This window comes from Lampetra planeri, chromosome 39, assembly GCF_965212315.1.
Source record: "Lampetra planeri chromosome 39, kcLamPlan1.2.h2, whole genome shotgun sequence".
In the NCBI taxonomy this organism is placed as follows: domain Eukaryota; kingdom Metazoa; phylum Chordata; class Hyperoartia; order Petromyzontiformes; family Petromyzontidae; genus Lampetra; species Lampetra planeri.
In genome coordinates, this window is record NC_136145.1 from 6611284 (window position 1) to 6630590 (window position 19307).

General features: G+C 48.6%; 2 protein-coding genes across 2 annotated transcripts in view; both read right to left on the reverse strand.

Moving 5' to 3' along the window:
- LOC144731553 (procathepsin L-like) overlaps positions 1-19307 on the reverse strand; it is a 429171-nt gene that overhangs the window by 164834 nt on the left and 245030 nt on the right. The window lies entirely within an intron of this gene.
- The window catches only part of LOC144731386 (uncharacterized), a 68843-nt gene that overhangs the window by 20684 nt on the left and 28852 nt on the right, over positions 1-19307 (reverse strand). The window contains exons 3-5 of the mRNA XM_078612403.1: positions 3687-4530; positions 1945-2116; positions 484-587 (exon numbers count right to left, since the gene is read on the reverse strand). Coding sequence (XP_078468529.1) covers positions 484-587; positions 1945-2116; positions 3687-4530 — 1120 coding nt within the window. The remainder of the gene's footprint in view (positions 1-483; positions 588-1944; positions 2117-3686; positions 4531-19307) is intronic.

A 19307-nucleotide genomic window follows, 5' to 3' on the forward strand; every position in this document is an offset into this window, starting at 1 on the left:
TTATTTTTATTATTTTATTACTTCCCTTCTACGTGACTTTACCGAAAGAACCAAGAAGATGAATCCCTGCAGTCACGAAAGCTTTAAATCGAAATAAAAAAAACACTTACATTGGAAAATCCTTAAGTACTTTTCTGCGTGTGCATCACATTTCCTCTTCTCAGACGTAGCGAAAGGCAAACATTTTTCGAAATTTACAAAAAAGTGAAGAGCACTGCGAAAGAGACGCGTCCGCTCTAGGCGCAGCTGCAGACTGTCTGCGCGTGACAAACGCAGCAGACTCATCGCCTGATGGCGCCGAGTCTGCACATGAAAATGTGCGGATTCGTCACCAATCGACTCGGCGTCGGTAAGAGTCGTCAAGGGGGTCGAGTTTTGGTCGTGACTGTGGGGGTCTTACTATAAGAGAGGTCGTTAAAGCGGAGGGTCGAAAGTCAGGCCGTCGTAAGTCGGGGGGTACGCACATACAACCCTGGCACTCACCTCTCCTTCTCGGTGAGAGGCTTGAGCCGGAAGGAGCAGGCGATGGGTTTGGGTCTCCGTTGCGGCCTCTGTTTCCGAAGTCTCTCTTCAGGACTAGGCCTGATCTGACATCAGAGGGAATGGCATTCCCATTCAATCCACAGTCCTCCATCTATCCAGGGCAGTAGCACTACGAGCCTCATCGTTACACTGAAATTATATTTTGTCGTTCGTATCCCGGCTTTAAATCCATTACTTTAAACAAATATTCATATTTACTCACCACCTCCCCACAGTTTTATTACGATTGAGTCATGTTATGAGATGAAGTGTCCATTAGGAACTCTCACATAGCAATACATCACCTCATTTTAGAGACTGGCCCCGCAGAAGCTGATATTACAGAACTGCCTCAAATACCTTCTGACGACATCTTATGCTTGCATGGCAGCCAGTCTATCAAACTTGAATTATTTTTTTTAATTCTTAAAACTGCATTTTTTGCCCGTTCAATGAAAACAAATATTACGCGAAGGGTTTTTGTGCAGCCATTGGTAACCCGCAACACCCATCAATTCACTACACTTGAGAACCCAGTTTACTCACAAGTAGCCAATGCCTCAATCTGAACACAGGATGTCAGCGGTGCTGGCCCTGTGACCCTGAAACAAAAGTTATGAGCCTCACTGCGATAAAGCGGCCGTTGTAAAACAAATCTGAAGCCCAGTAGAGGTGACCGCGTGACTCAGCAGTCAGAGCTTTGAGCTGGCACTGCTGAGATTCTGGCTTCAAACCCAGAGGCAGCCAGCTGTGATTAAATTACGTTCTCAAGCGTAGTGAGTTGATGCTCTCCGCACTGGTCACCAATGACTGCACACAAAAAAAATCACTGTACTAAATTTTCCCCTCCACTTCATTTGGCTAAATTCCAGATATTATAATTTAAAATATTTATGTTGACTATTAAGTGGCGAATATAGCTCCTTGGCCAGGCAGATGGGAAAATGCTGCCTTCTAGTCCGTGGACCTGAGGTCACGGGAAAGGATGTCAGAAATAGTTGTGATACCCGTTTAATAATGATAAATATGCGATTTGTAACGCACACAATATTTCACGGACGTAAATGACCGTGACTCGCAGAGCCAATTTCAGTGTCACTCAAAAGGCGGGCGAAAGAGCTGGGGGCCTTTAAGTGTCTATTAAGTCGGTGTAAATTTAACGCTGCTACTGGGAATGTGCAGCAGCAGTGGAACGACGATTATGGCCACATTCCAGATGGTGGGGGTTGCCACGGAGAAACAATGCCCGCCAGTGCCCATGTTCATCATGGTCCTTGGTTTAGGGAAGAGGAGGTTGTGAGTCGTTCTGCTGCGGGGAGTTCTAAATGGATACTTCATCTTAAAATTGGGGAAAAGGATAAAAAGGAATCAAATAAAAAAACCTTTAGATCGACACGATGGCGAGTTTTGCGCATGGGGTACCTGAGTTTTAAGGGGTCTTGGCGGCTTTCGCTTCAGTGCTCTCTGATTCCCCTCCAGACTTCCTGGCGCATTGCTGGTGCTGCCCTCTGCTGATGCATTCTGGGAACTCCCAGAGGCCTCTGCAGTATCTCCACATTTGTCATCCAGATCGTCGTGGGAGCCAGGGCTCATTCTACAATGACAGGAGACAGAGCAGCAGGAAGAATGTGTTTACTGTGTTTTATCATACGCTGATATTAAAATCTTTAATATCATATTTTACACGCAAAAACTCACAAGCACAATACTACTGCTTAAGTAGTATTGTGCTGTTTTCAGGTTGTGTCGCGTGTTGTTTGGAGCGATGTCCAACGTTTTACTCCATGCGCTGGCAGCTTCTGCATTATCCTTTTGAGATTCATAAGCACCGAGAAGTCAAAAAGTGGTTTCCATTGGACGACCCGTGCAATTTTATGAGGGTCTGCATGTTGTCTTGGTGAAATTTGTACTTGATAATTTATATATTTTCATTTATTTACTTCAGTGACTTGCTTACCTTTTCTCTCTTTTTGCACTATCGTTTTCTGTACTGTCTGTTGTGATAACTTGCTGACCCACCCCAACTGGACATCGATGAAACAAAGCTTCAGTGGCCTACTCTTTTGCAATGAAGTGACGGGATCTTTAACGTCCAATGGTTAATACACATGCAGTATTACCCAAGGCGGCCTGCCAGATTCGAACCGCAAAATACTGAAATAAAGGCGTGCACGCGCTAGCGCTGTGCCATTTTAGAACCCTGATATACAATATATATGCCACAACGATGCAATTATATACACTACATGATAATGACATATTCAGAGAATTGATTCAGTCACTACATATTCAATCTTAATTTTGTTGCTATTTCATTTATACCTGATGATGATTGCTTGTGTTGCAATCGAAACGTCGTATGCTATTATTTAATTTATTATTTTATCTTTATACGTGACTTTACCGAAAGAACCAAAGAATAATCACTACATATTACCAATAGTCTTAGCCAGGTGATACCACGGCAGATGGTTCGGCTCGCAATCGGAAGGTTGCGACTTCAACTGTTACACAGCGCGAGCGTATCCTCTATGACGTGGCGGTGCGCTCCACATATTTACGCGCGTGTGATGGCGGTGGTAATGTTCAAGCGCTCTGCCCTGGCTGTCCTCTTCCTGTTCTTGGCTCGGCGTAATTGTACGCACTGTGTACGTCGCACAAGCGTGCTTTTAAACCATGCTCGAGATGTTTATATGCGTGTCACTGCACGTTTGCTAAGTGCGTGTCAATCGACAACGTGGACACCGTTGCAAATGAGATGCTCCATCTCAAGGGATTATCCAGGTGATTAATACGTAAATAAACTTGCTACTCTTCCAACAACGGTGCAAGTTTCTTAAATCCTCCTTAGCCTCTCTCTCCACCCACCAGTAATAATGAGTAACTCCACAGTTAGTCGATCGGTAGATCGAATGAGGGTGGGGTAAAGTGCGCATATTCCCACCTCTTCCGAGACGCCAGCGTGGAAAGATCGACCAATACGCCCTCTCGAGCGCCTCTCTAGAGTTCCCTCTGGTGGAGGCCCTTTCCGCTAGCAGTGGCGCGAGCGAGCAATTGCAGCACCGCCCCTTTACCTTTACCTGCGGCTCTGGCTGTGTGAGTGCTGTGGTTGTGAACGTTGTTGTGTGGGCAGCAGTGGGGCCGGGGTCGTTCATGATCGCAACCTGCCGTGGGCACCGCCGGCCGACTTCCTCTTCCCCCTCCGGCCCCTCCGCCCCGAGCTGCGCGAGCTGCGGCCCCCACCGGGATACCCCCTCCTGCGCCCCCCTTCCCCGCCCCCTCCGCCGGGGCTCCCCCCGGTGCCCCCGCCGACGCCGCCGACACCGCCGCCGGCCCCGCCGCCCGCGCTGCCGCAGCCGCCCCCGCCGCCGGCATCCCCTGCGCCGCTGCTCGACCGGCTCTCCGGTTTCCCTCCGCCGCCGCCGCCGCCGCCGCCTCCGCCGCCGCCACCTCCTCCTCCGCCGCCGCCGCCGTCTCCGCCGCTGCTCGTCTTCTCCGCCCCGCTCTCCTCGTCCACGGCTCCACGGCCGCCGTCGTCGCCCTCTTCCCGGCGCACCTCCACGTGGCTCCTCCGTTTGGGCGCCTCCCTCCCCAAACCGACGAGCGGCCGCCTGGACGTAGCTTCGGGTTGCTCGGCGCAACCACCGCCGCCGCCGCCACCGCCGCAGCCGGCGCCGCCCCCCACGACCGTTTCGTCGCGCGGTTCCGCCCTACTGCTCCGCCTGCTCCTCGATCGCTCGCTTCTTCCGCCGTCAGGTTCGCGCGACGCGCCCTCCTCGCATTCTCCCCCTGCGGCGGCGTCGGCGGCGTTTTTGTCAGGCGTCGCCTCGGAGTCGCCGCTCGCCGGCGTGGGCCCGGCGGCGCCGGAGCGGCGCTGGGCGCGCCGTCGGCTCCGTCTCCGGGGGGACGGGGCCTCGCGGTGACGGCGCCGGCTCCGGGCGGTTCGGCCACGCCAGCCCCGAGAGCCGTGGCGGCTGTTCGCCCTGGCGGAGGTCGCGCGGTCCGAGCCTTGAGAGCAATGACACGACGCAAATCAGCAACGTTTATCGGCTTCATCGTCGTCATCGTTATGGGGTGACACGGTGGTGAGATGTTAACTACCTCGCCTGGTATACAGGAGGTCGTGAGTTCAATCCCGACCCTGACGCCTGCTGTATATTTGGAGTTTGCGGTGTCTCTCTCCCCATGATCGTGTGGATTTTTCTCTGGGTCCTCCAGTTTTTCCCTCCGCATTTAGAATCAACGTGTGTTTAGAATATTCACCTGCTGTAGATTTCCACCTAATAAGCCACTTTGTTGAGCTATCATTTGTGGTAGCCAGGTTACTTCCGAAAAAAAACACGAGAGAGCTTAATGGGCCTTGCCTGGTAAAATAAAAAATAGTTTAGTTTCTATTTTTATGATCCATATCCACATTATCAGCAACATTAACTTATAATTGTCACCATCATTATCTGTATAAGCATCAACAGTAATAATCATCATAATAATTTAACATCACCATCATTATCATAATTTACCATCACCATCATTAGCTGTATAAACATCATCAGAATAATGATCATCACCATCATGATGATGACCATTGTCATAGAACCAAAATGTGTCTAGTGTTTTGTCACAAACCATCATTATCTCTTCTCTACATTTAGTGGCCATGAGGCAGTGTTGCGATTCGCAACACAGGGGCCACATTCTCTTTTGGGCCACCACTGTTGTATTGCACCCCACAGGGGTACTTATTTATAGACACCGGTGACACAATCGGCTGAGACAACCTGAGATTGGGAATTTCACTCCGAGAGACGAGGCCTACTTCCACAGCACCGCCACCGCTTGGCTACACCAGGTACGACATCAACAGGTCATCACGGCCAGTGCCCAGCGAGACTACCACACCACGGCATCACGGCCTTCCTTCTGCTGCACCGTCAACACTCGACCTTTCGGATTTGCTCGAAGTCTCACCACCACCGATTAGCACGGTTGCCTACGTACGGTGCGAACGAAGTTATAAGTTCACCACCGCCATCACCACCATCGTCATTTGGCTTCAAGTTTTCCACCTTGGTCACCGACTTCTGATGCCACTTCAATGCCTGTCTATTCCACCCTGCAAACGTATCCCACCCATCGCAAGCTTCTATTCCTGATTACAGCTCCAATGGTATCCTGTAACATTCTGTTCCCAACTTCCAAGATGCTTAACCTTCCCCCCCCCGCCCCCGCCAGTAAATTCCAAACATTCTGTGCACGCACATACGCACTCCAAGGAGTAATATCGCCACGCATTTAGTGAGACAGTAACAATATGGCATCCACACATACAAGGAGGAAACTCACTTTGAAAATGGGCAAAACCAGCTTCTTTTTCATGTCATTAAATGAGAAATCGAGGGGTAGCTCTGTGATATCCGTTTCCGGAGGTCATTTGATCTCTAACGCAGGGGCTTTAACAGCTACGCAAAATTCCGAATAAATACTCCATTCCTTTCCGTGACACCGAAAGAGTGCTTGGGATAAAGTTGGGCCACGATAAAAAAAAATTTAAAGTTACAAATAAAATTAAAAATATTATTTAATGATGGATGCTGCATTACGGACAATATTTATAACGCTGCAACACACAGGACCAATATACAGCTTCCAAAATAGCGTGCACAACACCCACACTACACAGAGGCACAATTCCTCGTCTATAGATCAAGCCCGCCATCCCTATCTGTATATTTTCACCGCGATAACATCAACAAGGCCCATGAATAATTGAGCGGCGTCTTAATTCTAACTGCTTCTCGGTGACATTTAGCAGCTGAAATGGCAGCCGCGTGCTACATTTATCTCCTTGTTGTGACTGTGCGCTCCGCTTCCCGGCGATTTTCAAAGACTCTGGGCGCAGACGCTATCGACGGGGCGACGGCTGAAGAACACACAATTGGAGTCGCAAGATTAAAAAGCGAAGCACGACCCTTGCGGCTTTGTGAGTCGTGCAAACATCTCGCCAGTGAGGTCCCCCCCGCAAGCGTCCGCGCCAAGGCTTACCGCGCAATTCTCCCGCGATGCTACGCGGCTTGCCCGAACATCTCTCGCCGTCCGTGGCAATTGGCCCTTGGGGGTCCCATTTATCTGGCTCTACGGGAAGGGTTCTTGGATAATTACACGATCGGCTAAGGGTAAGCTCAAAGTACCGTGTTGTCGTACTGTACTCACACGCTTCCCCACATCTACACTCCGCCACCAACCCACGGTGACCGGTGTGGTGGAGTATCATCAAATAACAGTCACGACCCGAATGCCGTGGAAAGAGGCACTCATCCAGCAGTGGATTGACAAAGCGGCCGTTCGTGTACATATACAATGGCCAGTGTAATGTACCGTGTAAGAAGACAACCCTGGAGGATAACATCACTTCCGAGATCGCTTTTAACGGCACTGTCACCCACCACTCGATGGCAAAAATAAATAAGCGACGTCTCCTTCACATATCCGTCTCTCCGGATAAAAGGGGAAATCTTGCAAAAGCCATCAGCCGCAGGACTCTCTGGGAGTGTTTAACTTCAGTAGCATTGATTAAAGGGCTAGCAAACTCCGGAATGGTTTTGACAGTTTCTCATCAGCAGTGTCAGGCTTCCTTGAAACAATGCTGAAGGGCATTGCCGAAATTAATGGCGAGGATGGTCTCTTTACAATGTATGTCCGCTAGATGGCGCGCTTTCATGTCACATGCCCAAATCGAGCCAGGGGTGATGGTGCCCATCTTCATTGGCAGGACCATGCCAGTGGTGCCAATTCCACATTCATATGACAGATATCGGTCTTCCGTTAGGATAGCCCCACAGGTTTACTTCCAAATCCGTAGGAATGTGCACGATCTGTTATGAAATATGTAAGCTTGTCGAGAAGTATGCTTGCCATTATGCTGAAGAGACAAGAAGGAGGAACACACAGATTATTGAACATCGAAGTGAGCGATTTCATTCAAACTGTTAAGAAATGTAAGCAGGTTTGGGCAGGAAAATCAGTCACAGTGATGAGGGCGATGGTGAAGAATAATGACGGAGTTGCAGCCGTGGAATGAAATGCGTCCGAGCGGACGTCGACAGGGGAGATGGAGCGATGAAACCATCTCGTGCTGACTGGTAGATAGTTACATCGCAAACATGAGAGAGTGTGACCGCTTGGGGAGGCCTTCATCCAGCAGTGGATAGATGATGGGCTGATGATGATGATGTCAGGATGAGTCAACCCCTGACTGGCATTGGGGAGTCACGGTCGTGCGTCTGGCTAGTCGTGCGCTGTGCCACAGCGCTAGCCAGCCAAATCATTACACCAAGTCAGTTCGGTTGTCGCCCGCCACCTCCGTTAGATTCCGTGCCATGGCTAACCTCAGTGTCAAGTCACATCTGACATGGTCCTGCGACCAAATGCCTCTAAGCATCTCCCTTTACTAACCCACACCGACCGATACGGTCAAACAACCTCCGATGACCGACACGGCTTGGGGAAGGGCCTTCACCTAGCGGCGGGTTTAGAAAATTCTGCTAATTATATTCCGTGATGTAATAAATTTGCCATTCAGAATATCTGCAGCCAGCAGTGCACCACCCTGATGTCATGTAACTATGTCTGTAGTCACTTCGAAAGACTGCTTTATCCTCACTCGGGGCACACTCTCTATATATGTGCCCTGCAAAGAATGTGGGTATGTTAAAGCAAACACTGTTTAACATTCCCATAGTTAAAATGAGTCAAATAAATTCATAAACAAAAGATTATACGTGTTTTGTGCAGTCATTGTGACCGGGCTGGGAGCATCAACTGGCTACACCCATGTGACTGGTTTAATCACGGGGGAGCGCTGAGAAGCCAACCCAGGTTCTTAGCAGTGATTACCTACACCATGCAGCCACCTCCAGCAGATGGACGCTTTAAAATGCCACGCTCAAAAATACCACTCGGGAGTTCACGGCCAAAACAGTTGGACTGGCAATCCGTTCCCATTGCGAGACAGGAAAAATGGGAGATGACGAGCGGTTTGCAATATCAGAAAGCTACGAGCCCGAATCCCCGTTGGGGGATTGGTCTCATCCCATCATCACCCCATTGGGAGGGGGGGGGGGGTCCATAAAGTGAACACCATTTCGCGGGGAACAGTGGTTGCCCTGTGGCTAGAATTGCCCCCACCATAGCAATGAGGAACTTCCACTCCTGGCTCAGAGAAATCGCTTTGGCTCTTTTGAGTCTTGGCGAAAGGCACGTCCCCCCCCTACACATGCCAGGCAGGTTGCCCTTTTCCAACCGTTTGTACTGTACTCAAGTGCCCATGCTTACGAACTTTAATCTGAGACTTTAATCCTCTGGGCATTTCATCGCGAATCCTTCGAATGATCCCAAACAAGGGCCAGAATGCCAGAGCGAGAGAGAAGGGCCCATGTCCAGGCCAGCTGGCACGCACGCGAGAAAATCGATGGGTGGCCAAGACAGCCACAGGTCCAGCCGCAGCGACTCTCCCAAGCCCAACGGGATCAGCGCAGGCATTTGTTTGAACAATCCCATGGGAAGAATTTACATTGTTGGTCTATTATGAGAAACACGCTAACAGGCAAATGCGTTAGTCACTGAACAGCGAACAGCCTTTGGCGGTGAGTGTGTTTGACCGAGAGGGTAAGGGGATATAGCAGGTGGGTCTCTAAGCTTGTTTTGTTTCGTTCTTAACCGAAGAAAACGTCAGCTGTTGGGAGGTCCTTGCAGCTCAACATTACCACTCGTCACAAAGAAGTACGATACGGTAATGCGGAATGGACCACTTTGCAAACAAGCGGTACGTTCCACTAAGGTAATGTTACGAAAGAGACGGGGCTCCGTCAATATATCGACCAAAGACCCTCGCCTCGTAAAGGTCCGTCAATCTACCATCCAGAGACGCCGTCAGAGGCTGGTCAGTCAAGTCCGTGATCTCGACACCGCACGGTGAACCCGGCAAGCAGAGTTCGTTCGCCGGTCACGGCTAACATCAGGGGCGAGCGATATCGAATCGGTCCTGAGTGACAAACCCTCCGACCCCCGACCACCCACCACACCACCAATCACAAACCTGCACGGACCAGGATGGTGAAGTATGGTAAATAATACCCCATGAACGACATGGTGTGGGGGTGGCCTTCATCCAGCTGTAGATTCAAACAAAAACGGAGGGTGTAAACCATTCATTACGATAGAAACCCTCTTGGGCACTCGGGTTTGAATGCTTGACTCACGATGGAAAGGTCACGAGTTCACTCAGCCCATCATCCTTCAGGGGTTAATAAAGTCAAGAATGTTCACCACACAAAGACACTTGTTTCCTGCCATGCGAACATGGAATTTCCACGACAGGCTCAGGGAATTTCAATAGAAATCATTTTTCGACATAACTTTGCCTGCCAGGTGTAATAAGAGCTCATCATCATCATTAGCCAATGATCAATCCACTGCTGAAATGAAGGCCTCCCCCCGTAAGCCGTTGCCATCTCTCACGGCACCCGCGACATAAGCAATCCGTCCATAACTAAGAGGGCTCATAAACGACAAAGAGAAATCTTGTTTGCGATCAGCCGGCAGCGCAGACCGTAACTGAAACCCACTCTGCACAGCTTATGGAATTTAAAAGGTGTGTCATCGGTGGGTCTGTACAAACTCAGGAAAGGGACGTTTATCTAACCCCTATCCAGTGCCCGCCACCCCCTCTAAGCAGAATTGTGCGATGAGCCATACTCCGTAATTAGTGTTTCTGCTGCCGGCTTTGGAATTTTAAAGCCGATTGGCACCAACGTGGCATGGCACGCATCACCATCATCACCGTCGCGAGCCGTGATCTATCCACAGCTGTGGCATGCATGTCAGCACGGTAATGAGAAACAGACCGCTTTTACACGTGACTGCGTGCGGTAAACACACTCTCTTTTACGTTTAAAAATCTCGCTCTCATAAAATAAATAAAAAAATTAGTCCATCGGCTTATCAGACCAATGATATGCAGCTGCGTTTGTTTAAGCGAGAAAACCCCGTACGGGTTTTGACCTTCTGGGTCTCATCATCGGCAGTCGGGCTTGTTAAACAAAAGCTGCACGATTACCAGATGTTATTGGCAAGAGCACTCGATTATAAAAAAAAAATACAAGCAAAATATGGGACTTGATTCAATGCAAAAAAGCAAAATGGCTCGTTTATTTTACACTAATTCCTTCTAGAAATCGTTCCTACTATTTTTTTGTTGCCACAGTCCTACACAGACTCCCTCTCTCTCTCTCCTTGCCTCCATGTGCAAGTCTGGTGCCATTTTGTTCCCACGCTCACACCGCTCGCTAGCGTCCGTGGCTTTTTTTCCCCCCTCTTCCCTGTAGCGAGTGCAGCGCGGAGTTCGAGCTACTTACGGGAAAGAGGCCCGGGGCAGACAAGGGAAAGCTGTAACCACGCACCCTTTCCAGACAGGCGTTTACGCTCCATCAAGTGTGTGCACGTGTGTGTGTGTGCGGGGAGCGGTAGTGTAGCGGTTAGCGCGCTGCGCTATGAACCCGGCGACCCGAGTTCCATTCCCGCTCACGGCCAACACCAGTGACGATTATCTGAACCGGTCCCGGGCCTCCCCTAGGTCGACTCAGCCTAAAAATGAGTACCTGGTGCGGTGTGTAAACATCGCCACTAGGGAGACAAAGGCGGTCGGGCGTGGTGCTGGCCACCCACCCCCTCGTGTACCGTTGCGGCCTTCATAGGTGCTCGCTAACAGCACTTGCCCCTACAGTCTGTTAAGGCTATACGGGGGATCTTTGTCTTTGTGTGTGCGCACCGCGTCGATGGCCACATTCCATTTGAACTCGCGACCTTTAGGATGACTGGTACCAGCGGTGTCAAGATCGGCCTCTGTGGAAGAGGCTCGTGAAGGACGCTACTACTGGGCAGTTGGAGGCAGTCGCCCTCCAACAACAACGGAGGGCGGAGGAGCGACGCTCACAACAACGAGCGGAGCGCCGGGTGGCTAAAGCACAGCAAGTTGGTACAGTAGGGGGCACAGGTGGTGCATCAGCCAGTCATCTCGGTCATCTCAGTCAGTCGACCCGTGGCACCTGCTGGGTCTGCCCCGTGACCTCCTGCCAGCGGGCGTTCGACACTTCACGTGGCCTCAAGGTGCACATGGCGTGGCACAAGCGTCGTGGTGACGTCACCGCCACTTAGTAGCGAATGGCGGTTGTTGTTGTTGCAGTGTAGTGTGGGGAGCAGTCGTGTAGTGGCGAGCGTGCTGCGCTACGAACCCAGTGAGACCAGGGTTCGATTCCTGCTCACCAGTGACTATTATCTGAATCGGTCCTGGGTCTCCCCTTGGTCGACTCCGCCTCAAATGAGGACCTAGTGTGGTGTGTAGTGTTCGTCTCGGTGTGTGGCTTGTGAATAAAAACCTACATGCCACAAAACTGTTCCCGAGTTAAAAGTAAGAAAGTCACAAGTTGTATTGCACATAATGAGGAGGGGACATATCGATAAAATAAGCTTTGGAGAATTAAAAAAACCCAGCATAGATGTGAATAACAAAGTAAAGAAGTGAGTTTGGCGTGAAATTTCGCTCGAAACATCAGATAACAGACGGGCTAGATTAACAACAGAACAGGAGGCCGGTGGAGGAAAAGAAAAAGAGAGGCAGACAGAAAATTAGATCGTGGGATGAGATTAGACGATTTTGAGGAGCATACTTTATGGAGGTAGTAGCAACGCTGTAATAGTGCAACGTTGTGGCACAACGTTGGTCTAACGTTGGTCCATACGTTCCAACGACGTTCCAACGACGTGCCAACGTTGGCCCAACATTTTGCACGTTCATTGTAAAGAGATCGCGAAGAGAGTGGAAGACGTCGGTGAATGGGGGGGGGAGGAGCCCTTGCCCTGCGGTGGGATTTTAATGGCTATGAAAGAAAAGTACTTTACTCCTGAGCTCTGCAAAGGTTACAGGAAATGTTTATTTTTGTCTGCCTATGGAGAGTGGCCACGAGTGGTGAGTTCGTGATTCATGCGTGGCTAGCCGTGAGTTTCAGCCCGTCGCCTCGTGCACGGCATCGGTGGCCACATTCCATTTGAACTCTCGACTTTTAGGACCACGCCACGGGCGCCCTGCCGTCGATCCACGCGGCTTGACGAACGCTTCGAGGTCGAGGGGTCATCACGGCCAACGCCGAAGATGCCACCACCGCCACATCTCGTCACGGGCTCCCCCTTTCCTTCCGCATTAACATCTCACTTCCAGGTTAAGTCTCTCTGTTGTTACGCACGTTGACGTATCCTTCGTGGACCGCTCTTAGTGTCGTCTCATCGCAACCATCTGGCTTTCGGCCTTCCCCTTGATAAGCGAGCCTCTGGGAGCCAATCCACTGCCCGTCTCGGTCACCTGCCGTCCCCCTCCTCCACCCTGCTCGCACATGTCCCACTCTATGAAAGCTTTTCTTCCGGATCACATCACCACTTTTGGCACGTACTCTTCTCAACCGACAACTCGCTTATCCCATTCTATCCTGCATGAAATTCCTGCCATCCGCCACATGGGCCATGGACTCAAAGGGCAGAAGTTTACTTCCTCGCCGCTTTGTTCAAGTCCAGCTATCTGACCCGAGAAATAATTATTCTTGCCTCAAACACCCGCCTCTGAATACTCAAGTAGGCAACTCTACTCTTTCACATGAAAATACTGTGCCATGGAGGCAATAGCAAAACATCTCTTCACCCCGTTTTCGCAAACCCCCTCTCTAATGGAAATTACTGCTTAATGGAACAAAAACTTCCATGACCCTCACAGTTTGACATTACCTATGGCCGTGTTGAATGTCGCTGAAGGAGCCCCATGCCTCCAAACAAAGCCACGACTCACCGTGAATCACAATGCCATACCGTGTGCCACGTACGGCCCTTTTGTCAATCCACTGCTGAATGAGGGTGTGCTCCCCGCTCCTTTGGTGTCCACTCGCCTCCCCGCTGCTGCTGCGGCAAGTCATGCGGGATTATTTGGCCATACGACACCACACTGGCCGGTGCAGGTTGGTGAAAGCGGGCAGTATAGACATCAGAGGACAGTACGGTACAATGGATTTTGTTACATTGCCCTCTGCTGCCCGCCACGTAGTCACAGCAGCCTACAGCACCTGCTTAAAGTTTCGTTATTTTTAATATGCATGGCGATCACCCATCCGAGCACTACCGAGGTTCAACCCCGCTTAGATTCCGAGATTTGCTGAAGTTGGGCGCACGGTGGACGATTTGGTCATGGTCAAAAAAAAACTCGGTGCGGTAATAACCTTTTATGGGAGACGCTACGTCCAAAGGGGACTTGCACGGCACGGCTCGCAAAATAATGATGAGGTCACAGCGCAACAATCTTGCCGTATTCGGTCCTGGGAAACCGCCCTGCAATGTGGACCAGCGTTGTCAAATGTCTCTCTGGCCCCGAAGCTAGACAGCGAACTTCCCCACAAACGCGCTACGTTTTGATAAATCGCCATGCGTGTGGCCGAGGATGGCGGCGGGTTAGCGGTGTTTCTCTCTACAGAAGGGGAACCCGAGCCGCAGAATTTCTCCACCAGACTTCCTCCGACGTTTCATGAAGCGCTGCGCGATTCCGGGCACGAGATGGATGCGCAGTGGGGTAGGCGCGAGCGTTGCATCATCTCCGCGGCTCAAAGATGGGTAAAAAAGAGCTTTGTTGAGTCTGTCCCCCTGCCCTCGGATCCTGTCCCGCTGCTTCATAAATCACACAGCACTCCGACTGCAGTCAGGCAAAGTGTGCATGAGAAATGGAGACACAGAGACGCGATTAAAATATATATAAAACGGTAAAGTTGCATATTCTTGGTTCTTTCGGTAAAGTGACGTAGATAGAAAAAAAGAAGAAAAATAATAAAATTTAAATAAAAATGAATACAAATAATACATTGAAAATTACAGTTAATTTGATTTTTTTTACATTTTTTATTCAAATGTATTTTATTTTATTACGTATATTTTTTTGTTTTCTATCTACGTGACTTTGTCGAAAGAACCAAGAATATGAATTCCTACAGTCACGAAAGTTTTAAGGTCAAGTTGCAGCCCTGAAAATTGCTCGCTCACAACACTCTGCTGACGGAAGCGCCTCCACGATGGAGAGTGTTCTAGAGAGGCCCAACAGAGGGTATCTTGGCCTACTCTTCCATGCTGGTCAGATAAAAAGTTGCGGGCACCCACACTTTACCACACCGCACACGACCTGCTGATCGACTAATTGTGGGGCATCCGAGCAGAAAGAGGGAGGAGGATTTAAGAAACTTGCCCACCCTTCAAAGTGCTGGAATGTAAAGCGTGTAACCACCGCATTCAGCAAGAGGTTAGTTCAGAAAATAAGAAAGTTGGCTTTTCCCCCAATTTTAGATTTCCAGTCACGTTCTTAGGTTTTTTCCGGTCCCACCTGAAGACGGAAGCGTGTGTTGCCTCCGAAACGTCGTGATTTTTATTTTATTTTTATTTTACTTTTATTAATTTTAATTTTTTACCTACGTGACTTTACCGAAAAAACCTAAGAATATGAATCCTTGCAGTCACGAAAGCTTCAATTCCAGTCACGTGATTCGAGCGAAATGCCTATTCAGAAATATCCAAGTAAGAAAAATGCATCAACCCCGTGTCAGAAAACGGCTCGAGGAAGGGGAAATCACGGAGCTTCTTTGAGATCTCTACAAGCGACCACACCAGGGGTCACTTCCACATTCCCACATGCCCCGATATTGAATTGACAATTCTCTGAGCTATAATTCATCCAAAGAAGGGGAAAAATCTACGATTAATGTTATGCTTTTGTGCAGTCATTGTGACCAAGTTGACAGCATTCTTTCAAAGAGGAATAAATGTAAAGAGGACATTAAAAAGCACGGTGGGGGGGGGGGCTGAGGAAAGGGGAGAGTCTTCAAGGATGTATGTTGAACTTCTTTCGCACCTTCTTGATTCTTTCGGTAAAGTCACGTAGAAGGGAAATAATAAAATAAAATAAATAAACCATAATAAAATAATATAATAATATAAAACAATATAATAAAATAATATAACAAAATACTATGATAATATATTAATATAATAAAACATTTATTATCTATATATATAAAATCGCAAATCTGTCTGTCTGTGTGTGTGTCTGTGTGTCGCCGGACCATACGCAGTTTCATTGGACGGCGGTTGCCCCCGGCAACGGGTAGCGACGCATTCGCTGCGGGGTGGACGCCATTTTTAATTCCCGTTAAAAATATGCGCACGCATTAACACGCGACTCTGAGGTAAATTCATCAAAGTTTCACGTCCTCTTCACTCCCCTCCCACCCCAATGTGTGCAATTACTATTATAGGGTCGGTAGATAATAAAATTATAGCGATTACACAGTATTATTGTAGCGCGGGGGGGGGGGGAACGGCACCCGTACCCAGCCTCAGCCGGGTGGGCAATTTAGGCGAGGCCGGAGGCTCTGCACGGTACTAGGCCTCGACACCCCACCCGTGTCAAGCGACGACTTTGTGGTATAAACTCGATATACCCAGCGTTGCCCGGGGGGAAAATACATTTAAAATCTTATGAAAACTTTCAAACATTACATACCAATGAAAAAACAACTGTCTAATTACTTTTAAACCCGACGCGCCAAGAATCGATTGTTTAAATGTTGACTGTACAAATAGTCATTAAGCTGGGTGAGCGTACTGCCAGTCTATAATGTAGACTGTAGCCTGCTTATTAAATTGGGTGAGTGTACTGCCAGTCTATAATGTAGACTGTAGCCTGGTTATTAAGCTGGGTGAGCGTACTGCCAGTCTATAATGTAGACTGTAGCCTGGTTATTAAGCTGGGTGGGTGTACTGGCAGTCTATAATGTAGACTGTAGCCTGGTTATTAAGTAAAGTTAGTCAATTTGTAACACGTAGGCTTTCGCGACCATTATTCATAAGCAACGTTATTGGGTTTAGATCGCCTTATTTATTAATGTGTTGTAACCCTCCACCACCCGACACGGCCAATCAGTAAAAAAGTGTCCCGTTGATAAAAGACTAATAGTTGGTAGTGAGGGGAACATTTTATTTTGCGTTAAAAATGCTTTAAAAATACACTAAACGCTCAGGTAAATTCTTCACTGCGTGATGTCCCCCCCACCCCGATGCGTGCAGTGATTACTACTATACATTTGCTAGATGCTACCACTATAGGCCGTAGATATTAATGCACAGCGGCCGAGGAGATCGTGGCTGGGGGGGAGGGGGGGGGGCAGGGGTAGCAGGCCATCTGTGTATATATGTTAGGTTATTAAGAAATATATTTTTCACCCGGGCAACGCCGGGTACTTCTGCTAGTAATAATATAATAAAATTAATTTCCATTATTTATTATTTTATTATTTCCCTTCTACGTGACTTTACCGAAAGAACCAAGAAGATGAATCCCTGCAGTCACGAAAGCTTCAAATCGAAAAATTCTTTCACACCGTATGTAGCCGAACGTACTCATCAGAGGTGCGGGAGAAGGACAGCAAACTCAACAAAAAAGGCAGTTTTAAAGACATTCGTTTTCAATCTCGATTAAAAAGTGCATAGCTCCAGTGGCTTCCTAATATCAGAAGGAAGAGCGTTCCAGGTGGCCACGGAAGCACATCCGAAAGCACGCGATGCCGTGACCGTCTTTGTTGGGGCAAGTGCTGTCGGGCTTGGCACCTGCAAAGGCCGGCACAGCGCACGGAGGGGTGGTATGGGCAGCACCATGCCCAGCCACCTTTATCTCCCCAGTGCTGATATTTGACACACCGCACCAGGTGCTCACGGCACAGATGCCGAAGTGCACAGTAAAGGAGGGGTTCCATTCCTGACTGGAGCCGCGACACAGAAGCGGGGTTCCCCTTCTATGGTTCGCGAGTTAGGCTCGATCATCAACTCAACCCGCTATAATTGAAGGCCTTGGTTTCATTGCGGCGATGAGCTGGGTTGGTCGTGGCTATGCATGGCTCCCTTCCTGTGGGCGTCAAAAGGTTGCCGTAACCCTGGCTCGCTCGTCACAAGGCAGAATAGAAAGTGGACTAATCGCCATCTGTTTCCATCTGTATGGGGATAGAGTGTTGCCCCATCACGCGCGTGGGATTTTTTTTCCGGGTGCTCAAGTTTGCTCCTACCTATACAATAAATGCTCATCAATCATTGGCTGAAAACGTCTTAAAACAAAAATAAAACCCAATGCAGGACCCTCCTGATAAAGAGTACTGGCTTCCCTGGAGAACTAAATATTATTATAGAATAATCTTTAACATCCAAAACAGAGTTGACCATTGACCGATACAAATGACTGGGCGGCCAAGGGAGCCACTGACTGGAGGCTATCAGACTTTGGTGCGGACCACTTGGGTAGTTGGCCACCTGGTCCCGCTATAAATAACTATGGGACACGGAGGTTCTTTTGTCCGATGCCTCCACTGATTTTAACTTTGTTGCTTTATTATTCACGTAAGCTCCACGTGGCAAGCTTGGAAACCGCACAAAGCAGCCCGCAATCGCTCGCTTTGATTCCAGCAGAAGGAAGAAGAATGGATGACCAGTGGATTTGTCTCTCTTATCTGTATTATAATTAAGTAGCGCTTGCTGATAGACTGGTCTGTGGTGGCGTCTATTGGCTATAGACATCATCAAAGAGCAATTTGTCAGTCTATTGTCCGGTTACAATACCAGATACAGCCAGGACATCATAACATAACGGGATGGCCCTTGCCTGGGCGATTGGCAGTTAACCAGCATTGATTCATGCAAGTATGACTCTGCTGAATGTCGAAACTGGTAGAGTCTTGAAAGAATGCCGCTGAAATCTCATTGCTCTCACAAAGCCACGCGGCTGATGGGTTGCACAATAGAATACTTGATTTCTCACGTGAAGAGCTGGATATATGAAGGAGACATCGCCCCCTTATTTGTTTTTTGTTATCAGACAAAACATCACTGTTTTTTCGATTGTCTAGCAGACCCACATCGAAGAAGGATTTGTTCGTATAATTGTCTTAGAGATCCCATCAGAGAATAGTCTCTCAGTCTATTTCATAAGATCAAGAAGAGGATCTTTTGTAACATTGTATTCTAATGGGCCTTATCACGAAACATTACCATCTACGTGTTAAATAACCCTGTTACACACTGTACGTAGCCGTAGTATTGCACACTATTTACCAAGAATAGCCTCAACTGTTTAAATTTCGATTTAAAGCTTTCGTGACTGCAGGGACTCATCTTCTTGGTTCTTTCGGTAAAGTCACGTAGAAGGGAAATAATAAAATAATAAAAATAAAACATAATAAAATAATTCTCACGACGTTTCGGCCACAACGCAAATAATTCTCACGACGTTTCGGCCACAACGCAAGCTGCTTGCGTTGTGGCCGAAACGTCGTGAGAATTATTTTATTATGTTTAATTTTTATTATTTTATTATTTCTACGTGACTTTACCGGAAGAACCAAGAAGCCTCATCAGTGTCGGGGCACTTTTCACGTGCTATGAAGAAGGGCCATTGTGCCCAAAAAATTCACCTTCGCATATTAGATATGTTTCCTTGTAAGGCCCACGGTGTTATTGACGAATGCGTGGGAGTTTTTTTGTATGTTGTGTGTGCTTGTGCACCGCTGCCAACGCCGCAGCAGAAGCATCACCAACTAATATTTCTTCAGGACGGGCTGTTTGGATGATATTGATCTTGGGGTGGTCGGCTCATTCCTGTTGTGGCTATT